Source organism: Anomaloglossus baeobatrachus, chromosome 7, assembly GCF_048569485.1.
Source record: "Anomaloglossus baeobatrachus isolate aAnoBae1 chromosome 7, aAnoBae1.hap1, whole genome shotgun sequence".
Taxonomy (NCBI): Eukaryota; Metazoa; Chordata; class Amphibia; order Anura; family Aromobatidae; genus Anomaloglossus; species Anomaloglossus baeobatrachus.
Genome location: NC_134359.1, coordinates 137,920,313 through 137,947,872, shown reverse-complemented (window position 1 = coordinate 137,947,872; position 27,560 = coordinate 137,920,313). Strand labels below are relative to the sequence as shown.

The 27,560-nt window shown below is 42.7% G+C and overlaps 1 protein-coding gene across 1 annotated transcript in view; it reads right to left on the bottom strand.

The window, feature by feature from the left end:
* Positions 1-346: 346 nt before the first annotated feature.
* Positions 347-27,560, bottom strand: part of CCNYL1 (cyclin Y like 1) — a 37,466-nt gene continuing 10,252 nt past the window's right edge. Inside the window, exons 4-8 of the mRNA XM_075317724.1 lie at positions 24,381-24,432; positions 20,765-20,884; positions 16,695-16,861; positions 1,307-1,469; positions 347-1,192 (exon numbers count right to left, since the gene is read on the bottom strand). Of these exons, the coding sequence (XP_075173839.1) occupies positions 1,076-1,192; positions 1,307-1,469; positions 16,695-16,861; positions 20,765-20,884; positions 24,381-24,432 (619 nt within the window). The 3' untranslated portion in view covers positions 347-1,075. The remainder of the gene's footprint in view (positions 1,193-1,306; positions 1,470-16,694; positions 16,862-20,764; positions 20,885-24,380; positions 24,433-27,560) is intronic.

Genomic DNA, 27,560 nt, shown 5'->3' with positions numbered 1-27,560 from the left:
AAAAGGCTTAGAGGAGACTAGACTTTCTCAATAAGGTCCATAAGCATTACTGGTTGAAGGGGGACAGATTTCATTACTATAGGAATGGTTTCCCATGGTGCAAGGAAACAAACTCTTCTGATGGTTTTTCTTGAAATCATAAGGACTTTTAAAAACAAAAAGCAACTCAACATATACTTCGAGTTGCAGTCGAGTATAAAATACTGCAGCATGGAAAAATCCAGAATAAAATGACAGTTCGGAGCCAGATAAGACAAGCAGAGATCGCCTGTAAGCTAGAGGGTAGTCTACAGAAGAGGAAATAAATGGAATTCTTTTCACATCACTGTAAGCGAAAGATGTGGTGTAAAAGTATAAAAACCCCAAATTTATTTAATTTTGCAGTTCCTTATAATGACGTTCCGGAGGAGCACCGAGAATTACAGTAGTACGGGCCAGACCCGGCTTCACTTGAATGCACATTCTTTGGACAGTCCCCTTCCTAACCAAACCATTTAGTAGTTTTGCGCTGTAACGTGGATTGCCCTAGTAAGAAGGGTTTGGACCCACTGTGAGCCTGGTCATCGCTCTGGTGTGGCATAGCCTGGTTAGGAAAGAACTGCATTAACACTTTATAGAGATAATTGCAGCAATAAAACAAAAACCGGGTAAAGGGATGAAGGCAATAAAGTAGTAACTATAATCACGTAATTAGTGTTTTATATTCTAAAATGTCAAACTATATAGTGTTAAAAAGTCCATGTTCACAGCTATAGGCCTACATAGTAAGCATACAAATGTAGGTGCTAGAGGGATCTCAGAGGCCTTCACTTTTGATTGACCACGGTGTTCTGTGTAAACCCACTGTGCTGCTGCTGCTGTCCATGAGCCTCGTCTCTGGTTTCATGATGGATGCCCCTTAGCTTTGAAGAAGGGCTTGCAGCATCCCTGGATTCACAATCCCTTGCCCCCCACAGCCCTCATTGCTGGAAGACACTGCTGGCTTGAAATAGTGTGAGTGTGTGGGAAGCTTGGTAGTGCCTGGGTATCCGTGTCGCACACTGATCACTTTACAGCTGCTCCGGCTGGTCTTGCCTCAGGAAATGATGGCGTTAGAGCGCCGAATGCCCACGAGGTTATCAGCGCTGATGGACCGTCTCATAGCGGCTTTAGAAAGGTCCTTGTACTTATCCTCACAAAGCCTGGAAATTGCCTGGGGAGAATAAAAGTCATATTACAACAGAAAGTCTTACAGGCAGGACAGAAAAGAGACGGTCAGCAAAGCAGAAAGAGTCAGCCTCACGCATGGAAAGTGTACTGGGCCTACCTCTAGTTTTTGTGCTCTCTCTTTACTAAGTGGCTCTAGCAGAAAACTGAGATTGTTGTCATCCGCTAGAGAACGCAGATCAAAGTAGTATTTGGCATATACACTGGCGGGAACATTGATGTTGAACTGCAGCAGCTCCAGGAAGTGTCTCTCCATTTCATTCCTATAATAAAAAAAATAAAAAACAGTGTAAATGTACAAAATCATCAAAAAATGAGCAGCGGTTTAGCTGACATTGGTGTGTATGGTGACCCCAATCATGTGTCCAATATGAAAATAGTAAAAAAAATAAAAACGTGGGGGGGAAAAAAAAAAAAAAAGGGCAAAAAGGGAATCTGACACTAGGTTTTGGCCACCTGAACTAAAAGCAGCATACGACCCTGGTTCTAGCAATGTGTCACATCCTGGACTGCTATAGTCTTCATAAAATCCATGTTTTATCATTACTAGAGGACTAGTAAGCCTGCTGCCATGTCCTCCATATTCATGAGCTCTGTATAACCCTGGCCCCACCACTGACAGCTTATGCCTATGCACAATATACTCCGAAAGCTGCCAATCAGTGGTGTGGGCGGGGTTATACAGGGCTCAACATTCAGAGAACTGGTAGATCTGCAGCAGAGAGAACAGGGATTTTAGCAAAAGAACAGCAAGCAGCCCAGTAAGTGATATTGCTGGAATCAGGGTTTCAGCCCCTAGATTATACTGCTCTTGCCCTGGTGACAGACCCCCTTTAAAGTAGGCATTACAAGCAATTACTGAAGTATCATATTTGTAGCTTGTAGAACTTTTAGTCTCCTTGACCATAGAAGTTAGTTTCACAATTCTCACATTGCTGATGGACTCTGCATTGCATTTGATTTATGGGGTATTCACACATTAGTTTTTCTCATCAGTGTAATGTCCGTTCTTAAAATATACCGTACACTGCTCCTCAGACTTTAAAAAAACCTATTCATACTTTTTTAATGAATCCATGTGTCTATTCCATTGAACTCAGTGCGTCTTATTCTCATCCATTTATATGGATCACGACTGGTTTTGGAGAACTCGGCAAAACTAGAAGACATCTATTTTACATCAGTTTTTAAAAGGGGTAGTCCACTATTTTTACACTGATGACCTATCCTTAGGATAGGTCATCAATGTCCAATTGGCCGGGGTCCAACACCCTGCAGCAGATCATCTGTTCTTGGTCCCAGGGGCAGCACACAGCCAGAAATGCTCAGTTCTAGTGCTGCTCCGTCTTCTAATAGCAGTCGCTGCCAGGTCCGGCACATCTGCCTCCTACTCTAATCAATAGGAGGCAAATGTGCATTACCTGGCCTTGGCTGCTATCAGAAGACTGGACAGCTCCATAACTGAGCATTTCCAGCTGTCTGCTGCCGCAGGGACAGAGAACAGCTGATCAGCTGCAGGGTGTTGGATATGCCATCAATGGAAAAGTAGTGGACATCCCCTTTAACTGATCGATGTCAATTATATACAAACTGCCTGCTTCTATTTTTAAAGCACCACTCCAGTGCCCCCCCCCCCCATCACTGGAGTGTTGCTTTAATTCCATGTCCCCTGACCCCTGTATCATACTCATCTTCCGGTAGTCTCACCTACTATCGCTACCACTCCAGTGGATCTTGGCGGTTTGTGACCTGTCGGCAGCTGCAGTGTTTCATGAAGCGCGACAGAAGTCACAACTTAATACATTACTATGGGAGCCTCGTTCTGGCCTTGTTCTGCCTCTCATAGGATTGCACTGGGAGCTTGTGATGTAACTTCTGACTTCCGGATGGTCAGAAGTTATAGTCACAACATGGAGCCACGGAACCGACATGGTGTCTGTAAAGGGCAGAAGACACTGGAAGGAGAGTATGACAGGAAGCTTAGATTTAAAGCACCACTGCAGCGCTGAAGAAGCCAAAACCCTGCACTAGAATGGTGCTTTAAAAAAGAAAAAAAAAATATGGATGAAACAGAAATTGGAAGCACAATGGATGATGCAAAAGAGAAATGGTCCATTTCTTTCACATCTAAAAGCAGAAATTAGGAATAATTCAAGTGGTTTCCAGGGCTTTGGATATCCATGACCTGTCCTTAGCATAGCGGTCACGTTAGAAGGGAATGGCTTCCAGAGACTACAAGCATTTACCCTGCAGTCTTTATATTTCACGTTTAGTAGCAGCAGTGCCTGGTATTGAGAAGCAGTACTAGGCACAGGCCATACAAGTTGTGCAGTATATAGAGTAAAAAAAAAACCCCCAAAACAATTATAGTGGTATTTAAGCTCCATTCACATCCCCAGGTAGGTGAGCGGGGCACCGATTTCACATCTACATATAATCATACATGAGTAGAGATGAGTGAACCTGAGGTTCTGTTTTCAAACCGAACACCAAATGTAAAAATCAAGGTTCGGGTTCGTGGTTCGGATGCTGTATGTGCGGACAAAACTCATGTGAGCATCGCTGTTCCCAGGTACACTCGGTGCTCAGCCCAGTGCGAGCCTCTTGCAGTGTTTGATTGGCGCACACTGGGGTAAGAACAGCATGATCGGATGTAGTGTGCACAAAAAAAAAAAGTTTGAAAAAGCCGGCCCACCGACCCCGGAAGTGATCTGCTAATGACAGGCTGTATGTGGGCGGAGACTCAAACTGCCAATCGGTGACTTGATCCGGGGTTTGGGTCAGGCTCGAGCCTGTGGAGCTAGGCTTGTTTGCTGCCGGTGAACAGAGCCTTGATGAAACCGCTCATCTCTATACATGAGCATCAGATATTTGTAGACGCGAGGTCTCCAGCCCCACTCACCTGGTGCAGATGTGAGAAGAGCTGGAATACCCCTTTAACCCCTTCACGACCTTGGACGGATCTATCCGTCATGGAGTGTGTCAAGTTAAGCCCCGCCCCCTGCAGCGGGCAGGCGGCGGCGGTCGGCACACATCAGCTGTTTTCAACAGTTGACATATGTGCCTGCATGTTGCTAGTGGAATCGCTTCCACTTGCAACATTTAACCCCTTAAATCTCGCTGTCAAGGTCTGGCAGCGAGATCTATATGCGCGTGGCCATGATTTTTACTTACCGCCGCCCCCACCGGAAGTCACGTGAGTGATCACATGACTTTCGGTGGTTGCCATCGTAGCACAGGGTCATGTGATGGCGCCTGCAGCTATGATGTTTCACTTTTGTTTTCCCTCGGCCCGGAGTAGAGGGAAACAGGAAGTGACTGCTGTTTACAGCGGTATAGCTGTGATCAGCAGACAGATAAGAGCGATCAGATTGCTGATTGCTATAGCCCCCTAGGGGGACCAGTAAAATAAAAAAAGTAATAAAAAGTTTTAAAAAATAAAAAAAAAACAAACCTAAAAGTTCAAATCACCCCCCTTTCCCCCCATTGAAAATTAAAGAGTTAAAAAATAAATAAATATACACATATTTGGTATCGCCGCGTTCAGAAATGCCCGATCAAAATATAAAATCAATTAATCTGATTGGAATATTTTTGCCGCTACGCAGTTTACCAAACGCCAAAATTACGTTTTTTGGTCGCCGCATGTTTTACGCAAAATGCAATAACAGGCGATCAAAACATATCATCTGCGCAAAAATGGTACCATTAAAAATGTTAGCTCGAGACGCAAAAAATAAGCAGTCACTGAGCCATAGATCCCGAAAAATGAGAACGCTACGGATTTCGGAAAATGGCGCAAAACGTGTGCTACTTTTATTGGACAAACTTGTGAATTTGTTTTAACCCCTTAGATACAAGTAAACCTATACATGTTTGGTGTCTACAAACTCGCACCGACCTGATGCATCACATACATACATCAGTTTTACCATATAGTGAACACGGTGAATAAAACATCCCAAAAGCTATTGTGCGCACACTTTTTTTGCAGTTTTTCCACACTTGGAATTGTTTTGCTGTTTTCCAGTACACTATATGGTAAAACCTATGGTTTCATTTAAAAGTACAACTCGTCCCGCAAAAAACAAGCCCTCATATGGCAAGATTGACAGAAAAATAAAAAAGTTACGGCTCTCGGAAGAAAAGGAGCAAAAAACAAAAAAACGCAAAAACGGAAAGTGCCCAGGGGCTGAAGGGGTTAAACACTGTACAGCACTCTGCTACCTACTCAGTGCAGGCTTACCAAGACAAGCAGCATGAACGAGGCTGCCCGAGCAACATGTGTTTCTGGTGACTTGTATGTGCAGCGATCGCTGAAATGATACCCATGGCAGTTTACACAAATACTGGGGCTCCCTCTGGGCTGGATTAACCCTTACAGTTTGACCTCGTTTTTTTATGCAGTACAGCTCAAGCCTATACCTAACAATAAGTGCGTTGTAAGTGAAGTCAATATGTGGGGCCATGGAGATTTATTCCCAAGCTGGTGCATGTACGCCTCCGTCCTCTCACTGACAGTGCTAACATTCTGCAGACATTTGCAGGCAATCAGCTCCTAGCAGAAAATGACTTTCATAGCTCTTGCCGGTGGAGATGTGCTTTCTTGCAGGACGGAGGTGTGGGCCCAGGAGCGGAGCCTTCCTCCCTTAGCTCTCGTGTAGACGCTCTGCACCGGAGCAGATGAAAGGGATGGTACTTGCTGTTTATTAGCTCTGATGAACTCCACAACATTTTCACGAGATTGATAACAGGAAAGGGCTTTTTTTTTTTTATTATTACTAAAATACAGACGTATCAACAAAAGTGTTGGGCACATCACCAAGGCAACAAATGGATCCGCACACAGCCGAAGCTATTATCTCAGTGGAAAAGGGCTCTTGAAGCAATGTGGACTCATCGCAAAATAAATAAATAAATGACAATATGGAACAAGGAATTCCCCTGCCCCCTTCACCACTATATAAAGAAAACTGCATAAATGACAATCCACACCACGGCAGTTCCGTTACGGACTCTATGTTTTCCATATGGGGTAAGAGAATTAAAAATAAGTGTATGAGAAGCCTCAGTGTCGAGGTGCAGGCCTAATGGGTTCTCTTCTTTGTTCAGCTTGGCTGCATCCAACTTGGTCATGCAATCCCATCTGTGCAATTCATTAGGACCAATGCACGCTCATGCACCTGGCTCGTCCGTAGACGTGACATCAGTGTGCTTCTGCAAGTGATGTGTCCGCTCATCTCCCGATGCTCTTGAAAACAAATATTGTGGGCCCATCTTGCGGAATTGGACAGCTTCATAAAATGGACTTGCCTACTGTATTATATCACTTGATAAGTGCCATGTCATGAGATACATTAAAACCACTGATGGGTAATAGCTGATTGTTATATTACCACAAGCCTTTCATAGGCCAAGCAGGAAGAGTATGGGGAACTGCTGACCGTTCAGCATGGGCACAAAAGCGAAGTGCAGACCACTAGGCCATACCCAAGAAGAAGGTGCACATCAGGCATTGCCATTAGTAAAAAAGGAAGGGGTAAAATCTGCTGCATATACAGGAATCAATATTCTCCAGAGCTACAAGCAGATAGTCGTGTAGATGATTCCACTTTGGACCATGTTGTGCCTGGAATAGGCTTTTTATTGCCTGCATTGGTAAACCAATATATTTATAGTGCTATTTTAACTAATGGAAATCTTTATAGAATTTTTTTTTTTTTTTTTAACTCTTTATGAGCAAATATGTAGGTAGTGGGTCGCAGCATACAAAAGGGGATTATAAAAAGTGAACACTGAATACACAAAAAGAATTCAGAACATACAAATTATTGATATGACAAGGTGCAACAGCAAGGTGCAAACCACAACGCTAGTGTGTCCCCAATTATTAAAGGGGTTCTCCAAGATGTGATAAACTGGCCCCCGTCACATTTCAAACTGCAGCACGTTCTAGTCCCATTTTAAAGAGAACCTATAATTTGTGGAAGTTCAGCCCTCTGAATCTCTTAAAAGGGTGCAATAGTCCTCGGAGAGTTGAATTTGCAGAATTTATTGTGCAAAGGCTCAAAAAATAAAAGTTAAGAAAGGTCTAGAAAGTAACCTTATTTTTTTTAATAAAAAAAAACTGGAGAGGAGTGGAGTATAAAAGCAGAAGCATCAATTTAAAAATTCAATCTTTATTAACATATAATTTTAAAACATTTGACAGAAAAAAAATGGATCCAACAAAGACAAAAGAGAATAAGAAGAGGGGAAGGTAACAGTGGATGGGCCTGAAAATACACCTATAGCAAGAAATATCTGTTGAAGGGAGCCAATAAGAATCACCAAAATTATTATTTATTACCAGTAAATAAAGTTGCCACTAAGATGCTGTCAGAGCCAAATGATATACCAGCCCAATGTATTGTTTGACTAAGAACAAAAGAAACACCTGAGCCATAAAAGATATACAAAGAATAAAAAACAACTAATTTAAAGTGCAAAAGGTGCAGAATATTTTTGGTTTTCAGGAAATAAGCGTCATTTGGGCCTGCTCCACCACTGCCTGATGTAAGTGGATATATTTTGTCATGATTGTTTTCAGTACCTGACTTGTAGTTACTGCCTTATTTAAGATGCTTGTATCATTATGAAGCCCCCCCAAAAAACAAAACGATCTGGATAAGATGATTAAACGGGCAGACACTTGGTTTACTGTTGATAAATACACATAGGATGGAGAAATCCTATTGCTACATATTAAACTTGCGAATGCAGAACAGGAGAAGGACTTAGGAATTCTGGTTACAAGTAAGTGGAGCAGCAGCACTCAATGTCAGGCAGCAGCTGCAAAAGCAAACAAGATTTTAGAATGAAAAAAAAAAAGGTCATGTTCCGTAATACCACCAAACGTTACCCCTCTATAAATCACTTGCAAGGCGAGTCAGTTCAAAAGTGGGCGACTAGTCTACTACAAGGAATGGAAGGCCTCCCATATGATGACAGGTTGGACTTCGGTTCAGTTTAGAAAAAGAAAAAAAAAAAAAAAGACGTCTCAGAGGAGGAGATCTCATTTAGATGTACTGTATAAATACAATTAAATGGTACATGACATTCCTTTCAAAGAAAATACTAAGGACCAGAGAGCGCTCTTTATGGGTGTAAGAAAGGCAATTCTGGCAGCCAAGTAGGAAAGGGTTCTTTACAGTTAGAACATTCCAGTCTGGCTTGCTCCATCTCAAGAGGTAGTGATGGCATACACTATAACAACTTTAAAAAAAAGGAGTGGATGATTTTCTCAGTATACACAATATTGTCAAATCTAAATAATTAAATCCCAAAAAAAATTGTATAATTGGTGGCAAAAGTTTTAACTTGATGGAGCAAGGTCTTTTCTCAACTTATGCAACTACCTAAAAATGTTTAACAAAACCCAATTGTGCAAATGATTTTTAGGCTAAAATAAATTTAAAAAAAGATTACTTACTACTTACAACCCCTTTGTAAATGCAGCAGCTCCCGTTTGTAAAATAAAAAAACAAAAACAAGAAACCACAAACATACTTCTAGTACCGGCGCTGTACCGACTGGCTGCAGGGCTCACATGGCATAATGATGCTAGGTGAACCCCAGCGCCAACATCGCTGGAAAGGCACTGATGCGATAGAGTATCCATCTATTCATACAGTGAGGAAAATAAGTAATATTGCAAATTTTCCCACGTAAAAAGAATGGAGAGGTCTGTAATTTTTATTGTAGTTACACTTCAACTGAGACAGACGATTTAAAAAAATCCAGAAAATCAGATTCTATGATTTTTAAATTATTTATTTGTATTTTATAGCATGAAGTATTTGATACAATAGAAAAACAGAACTTCATATTTGGTACAGAAACCTTTGTTTGCAATTACAGAGGTCAGATGTTTCCTGTAGTTCCCGACCAAGTTTGCACACACTGTAGCAGGGACTTTGGCCCACTCCTCTATAGAGATCTTCTCCAGATCTTTCAGGTTTCAGGGCTATCACTGGGCAACATTGAGTTTCAGCTCCCTCCAAAGATTTTCTATTACGCTCAAGTCTGGAGACTGGCTTAGGCAACTCCAGGACCTTGAAATGCTTCTCACAGAGCCACTACTTAGTTGCCTTGCTGTGTGTTTCAGTTCCTTGTCATATTGAAAGACCCAGCCATAACCCATCTTCAATGCTCTTTCTGAGGGAGGAAGGTTGTTGGCAAAAAATTAAATAAATCTCTTGATACATGACCCCATCCATCCTCACTTCATTACAGTGCAGTCGTCCAGTCCCCTTTGGAGAGAACCCCCCCCAAAGTATGATGTTTCCACCCCCATGCTTCACGATTGGGATAATGTTCTTGGGGTTGTACTCATCCTTCCTCCTCTGAACACTGAGTGGAGTTGATACCAAAAAGTTCTATTTTGGTCTCATCTGCCCAAATTGACCTTTTTCCATGCCTCCTCTGGATCATCTAGATCAGGGGTGGGGAACCTCCGGCCCGCGGGCCGTATGCGGCCCGCGATGACCTTTTCTGTGGCCCCCGGGGCACTGGAGCAGATTCACAGTGGCTGCGGTGCTCGGGCAGCCGCTCATCTTGTCTATGGCCGGGAAACAGCACTGGGGGTGGGACTTCCTCCCTCTGGCTCCTACATGCTCCCTGTGAGATTACAGCTAGAATCAGAGTGATGGGGGAGGGGCCTGTACGGGACATAGAAGGCTGCATAGTGCTGTGCGTGCTGCCTCTCACACTCCCATTCTGTGCTCGGCTGCTCAGGTCTAGCAGGTCTTTTCTTGGAGGGAAGACGAGAATGAAGCCAGCCCTTGAGCTGAGCTGCTGCATCCATCACTTGTGCTGCACCTGATCTTACAGGGCACCTAAGCAGCAGGTACTTATATCTGCGCCAAGTGTGTTTATATCTAATATATACCACCATATATCAAATGTATTTGTGACTTCAGTGTCCAGCGTCTGTTGTGTATACATGTGCGTGTGCTGTGTATATGGCTTGTGCATGTGCTGTGTATACGGCGTGTGTGCTGTGTATACGGCATGTGCGCTGTGTATACGGCGTGTGTGCTGTGTGTGCGGCATGTGTGCTGTGTGTGCGCGCTGTTTATACGGCATGTGTGTGTTCTGTGTATACAGCATGTGTGTGTGCTGTGTATACGGCATGTGTGTGTGCTGTGTATACGGCGTGTGTGTGTGTGTGCGCGCGCTGTTGTTTGTGTTTGGCACTTAATAAAGTTTCATATTGTAAGGTTTATTGGTATATCTAATTCCTGGTGTGCACATGTTTACATGCAGAGCTTTTTTTCTTCTCCTTATGTACTGTGTATACGGCATGTTGAGTGCTATGTATGGCTTGTTGAGTGCTGTATACGGCGTGTGTGTGCTGTATACGGCGTGTGTGTGCTGTATACGGCGTGTGAGTGCTGTGTATGGCTTGTGTGTGTGCTGTATACGGCTTGTGTGTGTGCTGTGTATGGCTTGTGTGTGTGCTGTGTATGGCTTGTGTGAGTGCTGTATACGGCGTGTGAGTGCTGTGTATGGCTTGTGTGTGCTGTATACGGCGTGTGAGTGCTGTGTATGGCTTGTGTGTGTGCTGTATACGGCGTGTGAGTGCTGTGTATGGCTTGTGTGAGTGCTGTATACGCCGTGTGAGTGCTGTGTATGGCTTGTGTGTGTGCTGTATACGGCGTGTGAGTGCTGTGTGCAGTATACAGTATCTCCTGTGCATGTGTACTATATATGGCCAGTGTGTATCGTGGGTGGTGTAAAATAGGACAACTGTGTCAAGGCTGTGTGCAGTATACGGCCAGTGTGTCAGAGCGGTGTGTGTATGTACAGTGTCTCCTGTGTGATATATATGATTTACCAATCTGCGCTTCAAACAAAGACAAACCTGGAAAAGCAGTTGTGAGAAGCAAACATCACAGCGCACCAAAGAGAATGATCTACGGCCGCCACAGTAGGGGTATAGGGGAGACTTAATTGTTTGACTAATTATAGCCGGGTCATTTTCAAGTTGATAATTTTGTGCGGCCCCCGAAGGTTGGTAGAATTTTCCAAATGGCCCCCGGCAGTAAAAAGGTTCCCCACCCCTGATCTAGATGGTCACTGGTGAACTTCAAACGGGCCTGGACATGTTGTTGTAAGCAGGAGGACCTTGCGTGCCCTGCTGGATATTAATCCATGACAGCTTAGTGTGTTACCAACAGTAATCTTTGAGACTGTGGTTCCATGTCTCTTCGAGTCATTGACCGGGTCACCCCGTGTAGTTCTGGGCTGATTCTTGACCTTTCTTAGAATCATCCTTACCCCACAAGGCAAGACCTTGCATGAAGCCCAAGACTGAGTAATATTGACAGTCATCTTGTGTTTCTTCCATTTTTTAATAATTGCACCGGAAGTTCTTGCCTTCTCACGAAGCTGCTTGCCTATTGTCCTATAGCTCATCTTAGCCTGGTGCAGGTCTACCATTTTGTCCCTGGTGGCCTTGGACAGCTCTTTAGTCTTTGCCATGGTGGAGAGTTTGGAGTGTGATTGAGTGAGTATGGACAGGCGTCTTTTATACAGATAAGTTCAAACAGGTGCAATTAAACAGGTAATGAGTGCAGGGTAGGAGGGCTTCGTAAAGAAAAAAATAACAGGTCTGTGAGAGTCAGAATTCTTGCTGGTTGGTAGGAGAGCAAATGCTTGTTTCATGAAATAAAATGCAAATTAAATCATTTAAGAATTAATGTGATTTTCTGGATTTTTTAATCTTGTCCATCACAGTTAAAAAGTACCTACAATAAAACTTACAGACCTCCCCATTCTTTGTAGGTGGGAAAACTTCTAAAATCAGCAGTGTCATACTTTCCCCCCCCACTGTATATTTTATTTTTACTAAAGCAGAGTATTGATCTACCATATACGTATATTTTTTTTTTTTACATTTTACAAAAGGGACTACCTCAAAAAAAAAAAAAAAGAAAGTGACTGTCCAGATAATGGACAACGCCTTTACAAAACAAAACAAAAAAAAAAAAATAGTATGTCCCCAAAGCTGTCTCTACATAAATTTAAAGTATAAGAAATTGCATTTCTCTTAAAACAAAAAGCCTATTTGGAATGAATGTGTCCTGCACAGGAGCTCTACGGCACAATGATATACCTGCAAGGGTCCGGCTCTTTTCAGATGTGTAGCTGGCAGAATAGGTCACAGCTAATAATAATTTCCTCTGTGTGCCTCACCCAGGCCTATAGAAATGTAAATCAGGCCTGAATCATCTGATCGTGCTCTAATGAAATCACTTTTCGGCTTTTGTTCTTGTTGTCCTAATACATTTTAAATGCATACAAACATAATGCTTCAAGGACCGAGACCGAATCACTAGGAGGCTAAAATGCCGCCTGCATAATTAAGGTACAGACCCATAATTGTGGATGTCACTGGGCAAATAGAATAATTATAGAGGCAAAGAATAAAGGGAGAAGACCTGGAAGAGACCTCCTTTATCAGGGACACAAAGGCTTGGAGAAATAGAAGTCATCTGTTGCGGTGATTATTGATTCCCCGAGCTCATTCTCCTCACAATAAACACTGACATTTACACCACATGTTATTTTCTAGCTTTACATGATATGAACCCTTGATTTATCCGTATAGGAAATGCCTTCTAATACGTAACAATGGTGGTCAACATGACAACTCTACAGGCAGCGCAATGTGAGAGGTCCCACAAATGCCCCCTGACCCACTGGACCAACTCTAATATTTGTGGCCAAGAATTCATTAATTATATGATAAAACATATTGATGGATGTGTGTGCATTGTGCTGCCCATCCAGCACAATAGTCTTCCTTTCACATATACGGCATTCTAGATGGTGTCCTCTATCTTGGGCACTCTATACACTACTCAGACTTTTTTCTATACCTAACATTATGGTATTTATAGAGTATAATTTTACTCATGTATAACCTATATAGATATACATACATTTGCGCTAACGTCTTGGGTGTGTAAATCACCATATACAATAATTAATATATTTTTATTCTTAGTGGTAATACATTTTATAGATGAGCCCATGGTGATTTATAGCTGCACTAAGGTATGAAGTACAGTACATGAATATTTGGAAGACAATTCCTCATACCTTAGTATCAGATAGGAAGATAATATTAATCTTACTAATATAAGACAACCTTTTATCCATAGTCACTTTTAGTTTCCAACTTAAATATTTAACTGTCGTCATCCTATGTAATAATATTGTAATTCTGATTGCAGGCAATACTAATGTCTCCCACTAGGTGGCGCTATATCTGCTCTACCATCTCCTGACTCCTAATACATGTCTCATTAAAGGGTATCTACACGCTGGTCTCAGGAGGCGACATTGCGGTCTCCCATGAGGTCTTGTAGGCCCAAAACTTCTTGAGAAGTGGATTTTGCGCATCTCTTATTTTTAAATGCTTAAAAAACATTTTTTTTCTTTTTACAGTACTTACTAGTCCCACAAAGGGAACTTGGAATTGCAATCCTTAGATTGCATTTAAAATACACTGTACTTACAGTACATCACAAAATGAGTACACCCCTATTTTAATATTTTATTATAGTTTTTATTGGACAACACAGGAAATATGACACTTTGATAGACATTGACTACTTTTACGTTGTATCTTGTATAACAGAGTAATTTGGTGCCATCTAAATAACTCACCACACAGCCACTAGCAACAAAAGGGAGTACATTCCTCAATGAAAATGGCCAGACTATTATTATATATTATTATTCCCAAAATGTCAATATTTTGTGTGTCCACCATTATTTTCAAGCACTGCCTTAATTCTCTTGGGCATGGTATTCCCTAGAGCTCCACAGGAGCCACTGGATCTTCTTCCATCCTCCATGACACCATCACAGAGCTAGTGGAAACTAGAGACTTTGTGCTTCACCTTTCATTTGAGGAGGCCCCACAGATGCCCAATAGGGTTTAGGTGTGGAGCCATGCTTTGCCAGTCCAACACCTTTACCCTCAGGTTCTTTAGCAAGGCAGTGGTCATCTTGGAGGTGTGTTTGGGATCATTATACTGCTCTGCTGCCCAGTTTAAGAAAGGATGGGGATCATGCTTTGATACAGTATGTGACACTACATATTGGCATTCACGGTTCCCTCAATGAACGATAGCTCCCCACAACCTGCAGCATTCATGCAGCCCCAAACCATGACACTCCCACTACCATGATTGACTGTAGGCAAGACACACTTGTCTTTGTTCTCCTCACCTTTCTTCCATCACACACGCTTGATACAAAGATAAACGTATATGGTATCATTAGATCACAGGACATGGTTCCAGTAATCCATGTCATTAGTCTACATGTCTTCAGTAGACTGTTTGTGGGCTTTCTTGTCAATCATCTTTACAAGAAGATTCTTTCTTGGATAACAGCCATGCAGACCAATTTGATACAATGTGTGGTGTATGGCCTGAGCACTGACAGGCTGCCCCCCCACCCCTGTAATCTCTGCAGCAATGCTGGCAGCACTCATACTTCTATTTTGAAAACATAATCTCCTGACATGATGCCGAGTACGTGCACTCAACTTCTTTGGATGACCATAGCGAGGCCTGTTCTGAGATGAACTTGTCTTGTTAAACCGCTGTATGGTCTTGGCCACTGTGCTGCTGCTCAGTTTCAGAGTGTTGGCAATCTTCTTATAACCTTGGCCATCTTATGTAGAGCAATAATTTTTTTTTAGATTCTCAGAGATTTGCCATGAGGAGCCATGTTGTACTTCCAGTGACCAGTATATGAGTGTGAGAGTGATATCAAATGTAACACCCCTGATGCCTTGTAACACTAACGAGTCACATGACACCGGGGAGGGAAAATGGCTATTTGGGCAAAATTTGGCCAATTTCACTTAGGGTGTACTCACTTTTGTTGCCAGCGGTTTGGACATTAATGGCTGTGTGTTGTGTTATTTAGAGGGCACCAAATTTACACCATTATACAAGCTGTACACTGACGACTTTACATTGTAGCACAGAGTCCTATCTTCAGTGTTGTTCCATGGAAAAATTAATAAAAGTTACAAAAAATATGAGAGGTATACTCATTTTGTGATATACTGTACATACTACAGTACATTACCTCACCTGTCATTGTCTGGGCTCATTCACATGAGTGTTTTTATTCTGAATATTGTCAGTAAAAAAATAAACCACTCTCAGACCAATGTTAGTAAATGGGGCACTGCAAACTAGCCATTTTTTTTTTCTCTGACCAGGTCTGAGAAATAAAAAAAAAATAAAAAAATCTAGATTTCTATATCAGTCAGGTGCACTAGTTTCCTCCGTAAATCAGGAGAGACTTGCTCACTGTCTATGGATATCAAACACACAATGGATGCCACACACAACCCCAGCATTGCAGGTTGGCTCCCAGCATACATGGCAACTCCGTAACATAGGAAACTATAACTGGTCTTGTGAGGTATTAATCGCTCCTGCTGAGGAAAACAAGGTGCATATGGATTACACAAGGATGAAGACTGAGGAAAACTAATCCAGGATTTCTGTCTGAAACTAGCAATTTTTTATATGCCCACATCAACTAGGCCTCTGACCAAGTAAGCCTATCAGGCCCTCGGCAAGATCTGATTGGCCAAGAGATATGGCAGAAATGGAGGCCATTGTCAAGTCTCCTGTTGCCATAGAGACGAGCTGCAGGGATGCCGAAGGGCTATCAAAAGGCAGAGATCTCCATTTGTCACACTACTCCCTTGCCGTGGTCACTAGGGACAGTGGCATCTAAGGTGTTAAAATACTGGGATCGGAGCTATATCCTGACCCACAAACACAGCCGACTCCCTGCTGTGGATGACATGGCCAGAACTCCTGAGACCGTGCCATCAATCACAACAAACAGTAGCCCATTGGCAGGAAATCACTTCCAATGTGGATGTACAGTTACATCCATTTACTGGATGGGTTTAAATATTTTTTAATTAAATACTTGGATGATGCTGTGTGGATGCACTAAGTGATTGGGTGATTCACTCAGTCATATAATGGCTTTGGTGGAGCCAGAGGTTGGGCCCAGGATGAAGCCATGATAAAAGGCGAAACTCACGTCAGATGATAGAAAGCGTAGCACAGAACATTAATTAATTGTTAGATGGGTCAATTTTATTGCTATTTATGAGTATTAAAAATTCACATTTACAGAGTCTTAACTAGTTGAGAGATTACACTACTTTCTCCTATACAGCAAAGGGTTAAATTCATTACAGATGTGCTATTTAACTCCTTTCCAATATCCGGTAATGAATGGTAGACTATCATAAAACACACATCAACAAGCGGTCCATCACAAGGTTTCATTCGGATCACTCACCAATCGTATGCTGCATTCGTAAGTCATGCATTTGTTATTTTGTCCCTGCATTAAGTGAATAAAATACAAATAAAGGCACAACTTACATGTCTTCCACTGTAATGTCTTTCAAGATCTGGCAGTAGTCTACATTCCACACGGCCTGATCATCCCAAACTTTAGATGCCAGCAAGATGGCTCCCAATACAATTCTTTTCCAGTTACTGGGGCAAATATCGATTTCAGCATAAGTCAAAAGTCTTTCCAGGTAAACCTAAACATGGAGAAATAGGACAGCACTTAGCTATAGCAGGCATGGAGAAAAGGAGCGAAGAGGAACAGGACAACACTGACATCTACAGGCTGAAAAGGAAAATGCACACAGGATATTCTGCAGATGGTCACCTAGTCATGAAGAGTGTGGCTAATAGTTTCTTCAATCTAGCTCAGTTTTTTTGTTAGAAGAAATGTAGGTATATGGACTAATATCACACTAATGAACTCAAGGGTGAGCCTGGTAGAAAGAAAGCAGACAAGCGTGTAAGATTAAAATACAGCCCAGAGGTTCACCTAAGCATACATTCCATATGTGACATTTCTTTCAGGAGCTAGAATTATACTAACATTTCAGCTAATAATGGTTCTGCAATCCCTTATAACTCGGTATACCATCCATGGCGGGTGGTCAGAGTGTAAGCATGGACCACATATTTATAAGTGGGGAGGAAAAAGGGTGAGCGCACGTTAGACAGCATAAAGGGTAACACACCCCGCTCATCAGGCGCAGGGCCATCAGCAGCACACTTCAGTTTACTCGCTTATATAGTGCCATTAATTACACAGCACTTTATAGACCAACACACAGTACTCATATATAGCGCCATTACACAGCGCTTTACAGACTACAGACCAACATACAGTACTCATATATAGCGCCATTACACAGCGCCCAATATACAGTACTCATCATACTCATCCCCTGAATGCCAAATCAATATTTCATCAATGGGAGGTTTCCCAAGCTTCTCCTAGCATCAGTAAGTGAAAGAAATAAGCACATGAATCACATCCATGGACTGCCTGTGTGATTATTTGTGATTTCATTAACTTGCAAGGGTGGAAAATGTGAGAGGGAAAGAAAGGAGGCAAACAAGGGAAAAGGAAGCAAGGGTGGAAAGGAGAGAAAGGGTGGAAAGGAGAGAAAGGGTGGAAAGGAGAGAAAGGGTGGAAAGGAGAGAAAGGGTGGAAAGGAGAGAAAGGGTGGAAAGGAGAGAAAGGGTGGAAAGGAGAGAAAGGGTGGAAAGGAGAGAAAGGGTGGAAAGGAGAGAAAGGGTGGAAAGGAGAGAAAGGGTGGAAAGGAGAGAAAGGGTGGAAAGGAGAGAAAGGGTGGAAAGGAGAGAAAGGGTGGAAAGGAGAGAAAGGGTGGAAAGGAGAGAAAGGGTGGAAAGGAGAGAAAGGGTGGAAAGGAGAGAAAGGGTGGAAAGGAGAGAAAGGGTGGAAAGGAGAGAAAGGGTGGAAAGGAGAGAAAGGGTGGAAAGGAGAGAAAGGGTGGAAAGGAGAGAAAGGGTGGAAAGGAGAGAAAGGGTGGAAAGGAGAGAAAGGGTGGAAAGGAGAGAAAGGGTGGAAAGGAGAGAAAGGGTGGGAAGGAGAGAAAGGGTGGAAAGGAGAGAAAGGGTGGAAAGGAGAGAAAGGGTGGAAAGGAGAGAAAGGGTGGAAAGGAGAGAAAGGGTGGAAAGGAGAGAAAGGGTGGAAAGGAGAGAAGGGGAAGGAATTAAATGGAGGGAAAGGAAGGAAACAAAGGACTACCGTATAAAAACCTATAAGGATATCCCCTTACACTTCTTGTACTTTTGTACTGAGTTCTATGTAGAAGGTTTCTACAAGATATGTAAAAAAATAAAAAAAAATCCATTAAAATAGTAAACATTTTTCAAAATACATTTATTTAGCAAAAAGGTATGTGTTGTGAATGTCATCCGAGAGGGTGATGGTTTGGAGCTCCCTCTGGTGGTCAGGACTGGAGGTGAAGCTGTGACTCAACAGGTGTGGGAGTTAATTGGGAGTTTGGGAAGCCCAGTTGCAGATCAGCCTGGGCTATATAGTAGAGCAGTGTCTGCTGGCTGAGGCCGGTGATGGATGTTTTTCCTCAGTCTCTGAATTGGCTTGGAGTTTGACCTTCCATTTATCCTGTGCCTGTACCATTCCAAATAAGTTGCAAGTTCCTTGCTTTATTGCCTAATCCACACTTAAGGGTGGTTGTGTTTCTTTTCATTTTGCTTAAGGTCTGTTTTCTTGCAGGAGAGGAATTGCCTTTCTGTTTTGATGAGCATGGGGGTTCCCCCTCTGCAAGCCCCACTGAAAGACAACGGAGATTCTCACTGTTCTACTTGATTATTTGCACTTTTGTATTTCTTGTGGTTTTTTTGGTATTTTGTTTCTCCCATTATTTACAAGAGTACCTGATATAGTGGGGGAGAGACCATGTGGTCTCAGGGTTTTGTATATCAGGAGATTGGTATTTTTCCGCAGGGTTTTCCACTGACCACAATCAGTTTTCTTTCCTTTTCTGTTGTATCTAGGAAGTCGGGCGTCGCCTTTGCTAATCTATATTTCCTGTCTGTGTAATGTGTTTTCTTCAATCACCGTTGACTCTATATGTTGGGGGCTTGCTATTCCTTTGGGGACTGCTCTGAGGCAAGATAGGTTTCCTCATTTCTATCTGTGAGGTGTAATAAGTTTCTCCGGCTGTGACGAGGTGTCTAAGTGTGTTTAGGAACGCTCCACGGCTACTTCTAGTGTGGTCTGACAGATAGGGGATTGCGGTCTGCTGAGGTTCCAACTACTTGTGGTTTTTTTGTGTTATTCTGCTGATGAGATTTTTGTGATCGTCTACGGGTTACCAGATCATAACAGGTATGCTTTATCTTTTGTACTCTGTCAGAATGTTAAACATAGTAACTGCTAGGACATGCAGTAGAGCGGACTGCGTGAAGCACAAGACAGATGTTGACCCAACAGAGGAATGTGCGGTCATGATGCCTGGCTGTGGCTGGAGGCTGCTCTGACGTGACCTCTGTCTTATGCTTCACGCAGTCCGCCCTACTGTGTCTGCTCTAGGACAGGTTAAGATTCATGGTAGTTGCCATCTTGAATCCTGACAGAGTGCACAAGATAAAACATACTTTTTGCTATATAAAGTTATTTTAAACATGTTTTTAATACTTAAATATGTTATATTACTTTTATTACATTTCGCAGAGAACACCTTTAAGCACTTAGCAGCTCTAGTTCTCTGTATCTTTCCCCATGGATAATAGTAGGTGTGATACCTGGCATGTGTGCATGTATACTGCATGTACATAGCTCCTGTACAATCGAGGAAGCTGATAACATGTATGCTGGAGAGGTTGGTAGCTAAGAATGGAGCCCTTGACGTAGAAGCTTTATCATGTATGTACATTTACACCTTCCCTTTGATTCCTGGTATGACAATTCTCTGTATGTTTCACATGTTTAATCATGTAGCTAAATCCTAAAGATCAATTCTATTACATTTTTTTTGGAAGTCATTTTTTTTTTTTTTTTTTTTTTACAAGTCTATATAATAGTTATTTAGCTTAGCTCAGTCGCCTGTCTGTACTTCCACCCTAACCTCAAAGACCAGCCATAAAGTAGATGACATTCATTTTAAAGGGGTTCTCAAGTTTTATGTAACTAAAGTTTGATTACCAGCTGTAAGGAGAAAAAAGCGCAATAGGGTCTTATTTGGTAACAACCGGAGAATACCAGTGCGAATAAAGCTCACCTCTGTAGGTTGTGAATAGTCGCAACCAATTCATCACATAGTAAACAGCTGCCTCAGTCCCAAGAGGAAATCAATATCAGTGGGTGGAGAGAAAGGGGTTAATGCTGCGCTGCCATATGACGAACCCAAGTGTTGATAATAAAAAGGTATCATACATTGCTTCTACGTGTTTTGGAGATCAAGTAGGCTTTTATTTTTATCTTGGGACAAAGGGAGGAAATTCCCATTTTTATGTTTTAGTATAATAAAAACCCCACCAGCGCTGTAAATCTTGTAACGTGAAGGTGCACATTACTCAATTTGTTCCAATACATCATAAATATTTAAAAACAAACTTGCTGAGTATAAATGTCTCTCAACCTTAATACTTACTAAAGTGACAATTGCGCATTCGGCGGTCAGCTGAGCTGCACTGAAAAGAGTCCGCACAAAACGGTATATGTGCTTATGATCTGGGTCGTGTTTACAGTAATCGTCTCCCACGTCTTCACGCTGCAAAACAAAATATAATGCCACACATAAGAAGACGGAACTGAGAAATGATTTTCAGGGCTAAGAGATACTATTGAAGAGTAATGACTGGGGATGAGCGAGCACTAAAATGCTCGAGGGCTCAGTACCCCAATCAAGCAGACCGGACAGGCTCGACTCGAGTACAATGGAAGTCAATGGGAAACTTGAGCATCTTTATGAAAGACCCGCGCCACCCACCAGGAAAGCTGGAGGGCAGGAAAATCGCTGAAAGGAATGGAAACAGCACTCATATAGAATGGGCACAGCATGGAGAAGATGCCTGGATGCAGCCGACTCCCAGGTCACTGCTAGGAACGTTGTCAGATTATTACCCTACTTTTACGGACTAACAATAAAACCGAAGCTAAAATTGATTTTACAGGAAAAAATGTTAGGAAACATTCTGTCCTACATAATAACATAAGGGAAAAATTAAATATAGTTAAAAAAACAAAACACCTCCTCCACTCCTTAGGCTTTGTTCACACAGGTTGTTTTTAGCATGGTTTATGCAAATCCATGCTAATAAACCGCTGTCTTAACAGTTCCCTGAAATCTCATGTACACTCACACAAAACAGCAGCATTTTTTCCCTGACTGTTTTGTCAACCTCCTCGGTTCTTGTGGGGTTTTTGAAAGAATGAGCATGTCAATTCTTTACAGCGTTTTTGCATCCTACAAGTCATTAAGGAAGTACAAAAAAACCACAGTAAAAAAACAAGCAAAAATGCCAGAAAAACCACTCCAAAACCCACATTGAAAACGCAACAAACCACCAGGAGACTTCTTGCCACAAGATAAGGTTTTGCTGCAAAAAAAACCAAACCCAAAACGTACGAAAAATGCCCTGTGTGAACATATCCTTAGGATATTTGCACACGATCAGGTTTTGTTAAGGATTTCACTCAGCTGAATTTCTGCATGAATCCTGCACCTCTGTTTATTTGTGTTTTTCCTTGTGTTTTTGCCGCATGCGTATTTATCTCAATTAGGCCTGTTTCACACGTCAGAGAAAAGACAGACAGTTTTCTATGACGTGTAAAAAACGCATAAGTCTCTCCGTGTGCCATGATTCACAGCGCACGTGGGTTGTCCATGTGCTATCCGTGCTCCGGACTTATACTCACCTGTCCCTGTTCCTGCTATCCGTGGTGCTCATCTCTTCGGCTCTGCTATGTTTCCGGCTGTCGCTGACCTCCGCAGCAGCTACTTCCGGTTCGGCTGTTCCTGCATTTATGAATATGCATGCAGTAATGAGCCAGCTCGGAAGCAGCAGCCAGCAGAGGCCGGAGGCAAGCAGCGCTGGAGAAGGGGAGTTAAAAATGTTTATTATTTCCAATGTCCGTGTTTCTCTGCTACGTGTTTCACGGATCACACCATAGGGTGGTCCGTGAGACATCAGTGATGCCAGAAAAAAAAACAGACATGTCTCTGTGCGGCAATCACGGACACGCGTGTACGCCACATGGAGACACGGTCAGTGAAAAATCACTGATGTGTGCGCAGACCCATTGATTATTATAGGTCTGCGTATGTCCGTCATTCTGCTATGTTTATAAACTGCAACATACGTCCCAGAATCACTGACGTCTGAAACAAGCCTAAAGTGGTTTGAAACACATGAACAGAACAAACAGGAAGTTGAGCAAAGCAAAGTCATGCCCCCTACATATTAGACACTTGCACCCTTTAGTGCCTTTCATGTGGCATCGTTATTTGGCCCGTCCCAAACTAAAAACAGAAGCCCACAGCAGCCCCACAAGTGGCGCATCCATTAGATACACCAGTTCTGGTGCTTCATCCTGGCACTTCCTGACTGCCCTGTTGCTTTTGGGGTTGATGTCAGCTGTGTAGTGTCAGCTGGCATCAAGCTCTGGTGTTCATAATGGAGAGGTGTCTGTCAGTAGGTTAAAAGAAACATCACAAAAAAATGCAAGGAAAAATGCAAGTGAGTGGAGGTGCAGGATTTATGAGGAAATGTAACCGCGTGAAAGCCTGAACATACACAGATTCAAACAATTGTACAGTATGTGCACACAAAGAAAACAATAAGTAATTCACTCAACCGCCATGTCCTGTACGCACACTCACCACACAAGACCTCATTGCTGAACAAAAAAAAACACGTTCAAGTACATTTAAAGTTTCTTCAACAAGATTTAGACCTGTGTGAAATACTGGGAGGATATAGTCTGGTCAAATGAGCCAAATTACACTCTTTGGATGCCATAATACACATCATGTTTGGAGGCCAAAATCCTTTACTATCCCCATTTTCTAGCACTAAAGTTTGATTTCCCCATAGACCTATATGGGGTTTGGGCTCAAGTTTGTGTGAAGGCCAGTCCTGAACTGGACTTTTTCAATAAGTTTATTGTTTTGTTTTTTTTTTTAAGTCTGAATGGGTCTGCCGAATCCGAACATGTGCGCGTTCGCCCACCTCTAATTGTAAGGATATTTAGGGAGAACAGCAAAGATTCAGCTAGCGTTAAGTATGTAATCCACATGATGTTTTTCCAGGGACAAAGTATAAAAAGAAGAGTCCTAGAGAAAACCCAGCTTCTATGACAGCCCACTCATTGAGCGTTACACTCAGAACTACACTTCTGTTTTACATTTTCTGCAGTTTAATCTTGTGTGTTTTTTATCAGGTGCCATCTAGAATTTAACATTAGTCTTCCTTTATACTATTATTCTACTATTCCCATGACACAATAGTACAGCACCCCGAGTACCTACAGCCAGTACTAACTCTGTATAATCTATTGGGGTACGTATGCACGCTGCACAAAATATCTGCACCTACGGTAATAACTGCATGTTGTTGTCGAAAAACGCATCTTGTGGTAGAAAAAGGCATGCTTTTTTGGTGCCACGCGGGGTTTTTTTTTTTTTTTTTTTACTGTATTTAATGGCTGGAAGGGTTAAAAAAAATGCAGAACAAATACGCACAAAGAACTGACATGCTGCTTTTTTTCTGCAGCCAAAACTGCAAGGAAAAAAAAGCTACGTGTGCACAGCATTTGTGACTTCTCAGACTTTGCTGGGAGAAGGAGAGACATACAGTTTGGCCAACAACTGAATAAAAAAAAACAAAGAAAAAAAAAAAAACAAGCCAAAAACACGCCTTCCAAAAAAACGCAGAGTGCGCAAAAAGGTCTTCTAGTGTGAATGGTCATCATTAAAATTCTACTGTATGTAACAGTGCATGAGATTTCATCATACTGGAATTTTGTGCCTCTATTAGTGACAGACCCCACAGACTCAGACGTCCCCATAGCAAATCCTTATCTAGTTAAATAGCAGTTTCCATTAGTTCTGAAATAATGCACAGAAACGTTTAATAGACACTGGAAAAATAGCAAGTGAGAAAACGGATAAATTATCCTAAAATCACAGAGGAGGCCAATACACCGGCAATCTATCAATATCAGATGTGAACATTAAACAAGCACAACAGGAAAAAACATCTCACCGTTAAAGGATGCAGTTTTTCATCAAATATGTCCAAGGACCTGTCCGAATCTCTAGAAGATAGTAAAGTATGCTAATCAGAACTTTATTCTAAATTGTTTTCAGGTGTAGCTATAGATAGAAGGTGGTCAAAGAAAATTAGGGCAGAGATACACTGAACAACATAGAAACAAAGATGTCTTTGCTCCCATTTTTCATGAGCTGAACTCTAAGGGCTAAGACACTGTCAGGAACCGTCGCAGGGAAACTCATCTGCTGCTCGTCATCCTCATTGGGGTCTCCGCATGACTGCAGATCGTCATAGTAACCGATTTGAGTGGGCAAATGCTAACATTCAATGGCATCTGGCATGTTAGAGGAGTTCTCTTCATGGATGAATCCCTGTTTTCATGTCCAGGGCAGACGACAGACTGTGTGTTTGGCATTGTGTGGGTGGGCTAATTGCTGATGTCACATTGTGAATGGAGTGGTCCATGGTGGCGGTTGGGTTATAGTATGGGTATATGCGTATATCACAATGAACACAGGAGTATTGTGCGGATGCCATTTTGAATGCACAGATATACAGTTATGAGATCCTGAGGCCCATTGTTGTGTTATTCATCCACGGCCATCACCTCATGTTGCAGCTGATAATGCACAGCCCCATGTTGTAGGGATCTGTACACAATTCCTGGAGGATGAAAATATCCCAGTTCTGGCATGGTCCGTATACTCTCCGGACATGTCACCCATTGAGGATGTTTGGGATCAGCGTATAAGACAGCGTGTGAAAGCTCCTGTCAATGTCCAGCAACTTCACAGCCACTGAAGAGGAGAGGACCACCAATCCACAGGCCACAATCACCAACCTGATCAACTATATGTGAAAGGATATCTTGTACTCAGCGAGGCAATGGTGGTTACACCAGATACTGACTGGTTTTATGACCGTTATAGACCGCCCTAATACTGTAAAACTGCACATTTTAGAGTGGCCTTTTATTGTGGCCAGCCTAAAGGTCCAGTCACACTAAACAACTTACCAGCGATCCCAACAACGATAGGGATCGCTGGTAAGTTGCTAGGAGGTTGCTGGTGAGATGTCACACTGCGACGCTCCAGCGATCCCACCAGCAACCTGACCTGGGAGGGATCGCTGGAGCGTGGCTACACGAGTTGCTGGTGAGCTCACCAGCAACCAGTGACCAGCCCGCAGCGCCGCGTGGAAGATGCTGCGCTTGGTAACTAAGGTAAATATCGGGTAACCAACCCGATATTTACCTTGGTTACCAGCGCACGCAGCTACACGTGCAGGGAGCAGCGCACACTGAGCGCTGGCTCCCTGCTCTCCTAGTTACAGCACACATCGGGTTAATTACCCGATGTGTGCTGCAGCTAAATGTGCACAGAGCAGGGAGCAGCGCACACCGGGTGCAGCTGCACAGGGTACATATATAGGGTATAGAGTACAGGGTGCAGCTGCACAGAGCAGGGAGCAGCGCACACCGCTTAGCGCTGGCTCCTTGCTCTCCTAGTTACAGCACACATCGGGTTAATTACCCGATGTGTACTGCAGCTAAATGTGCACAGAGCAGGGAGCAGCGCACACCGCTTAGCGCTGGCTCCCTGCTCTCCTAGCTACAGCACACATCGGGTTAATTAACCCGATGTGTCCTGCAGCTACATGTGCACAGAGCAGGAGCCGGCACTGACAGTGAGAGCGGCGGAGGCTGGTAACAAAGGTAAATATCGGGTAACCAAGGACAGGGCTCCTTGGTTACCCGATGTTTACTGTGGTTACCAGCCTCCGCAGAAGCCGGCTCCTGCTGCCTGCACATTTAGTTGTTGCTGTCTCGCTGTCACACACAGCGATCTGTGCTTCACAGCGGGAGAGCAACAACTAAAAAATGGCCCAGGACATTCAGCAACAACCAACAACCTCACAGCAGGGGCCAGGTTGTTGCTGGATGTCACACACCGCGACATCACTAGCAACATCGCTGCTACGTCACAAAAGTTGTTAGTTAGCAGCGATGTTGCTAGCGATGTTGCTTAGTGTGACGGATCCTTAAGACACACCTGTGTAATAATCCTGATGTCTAATCATCTGTAAAGTGGGTGGATTATCTCGACAAAGGAGAAGTTCTCAGTAACACGGATTTAGCCAAATTTGTTAATATTTGAGAGAACAATGCCTTTTCTGTACATCGAAAAAGTCTTTGCTCTTAAGAGTTAAACTCATGAAAAACGGAAGCAACAGCGTGGAGTTTATATTTTTGCTCAATGTAGTTAGGAAATAAAGAGTTCATGAACTTATTGTACAGTCTATTAAGGTTATGATATTGTACGAGTGTGAAGGTTTCTTTTTCGTGTAATCATTTAAATGGGCATAAATATAGCCTTAAAATGCACCCGTCTGCAGGTTTTTGCTACGTAATCTGAGGACAGCATGATGTAGGTGCTGAGATCTCAGGGATCAAAACTGGACAAAAAGGAACCATACTACAAATAACCAAAATTAGAAAACAAATTCTGGGAGTATTCCATACCCTCTCCCCATAAAGCCTAGAAGAAGAACATACACTGCAGGCAATGGCAAGTAGCACATTGGCAAATAATCAATAACACATCTAATCAGTCGGACAGTGAGGGTACAGTACTATACAGAATTTTTATCAAGGGACCTAAAACAATTATAGGAGTAGATACACTAACTCTTGTGAACACCCTCCTCAATTATGGACCCAAATAGGGTACTGGGCTGTGTGGTCAGCTATTTGGTCCATTCACGTTGGCTTGTGGTGGGAATGGGGGGCTTCTGCACTAGCACTTTGAGCACAAGCAGTGGGGGGGTTTAGGCTATGTGCGTACACTGGGGATTTGTTTCTCCAGCGAAAAACGCATCTTCTGGCAGAAAAACGCACCTACTTGCGGAAAAAACACACCAAAAACGTATGCGGTTCTACAGCGTTATGCTGTGTTTTTGGTGCGGTTTTGTCCGTAAGTTTTTTTTTTTTTTAACATTGACAATGACAAAACTCAGGGAAAAACGCAGAACAGAAGTCACACACTACTACTTTGTGCTGCAGAAATTCTGCAGCATAACCTGTAAGGAAAAAACACAACGTACGCACAGCATTTTGGATTTCTCATAGACTTTGCTTCGGAAGAACTGCATGAAGCTTATGAACACAAAGTG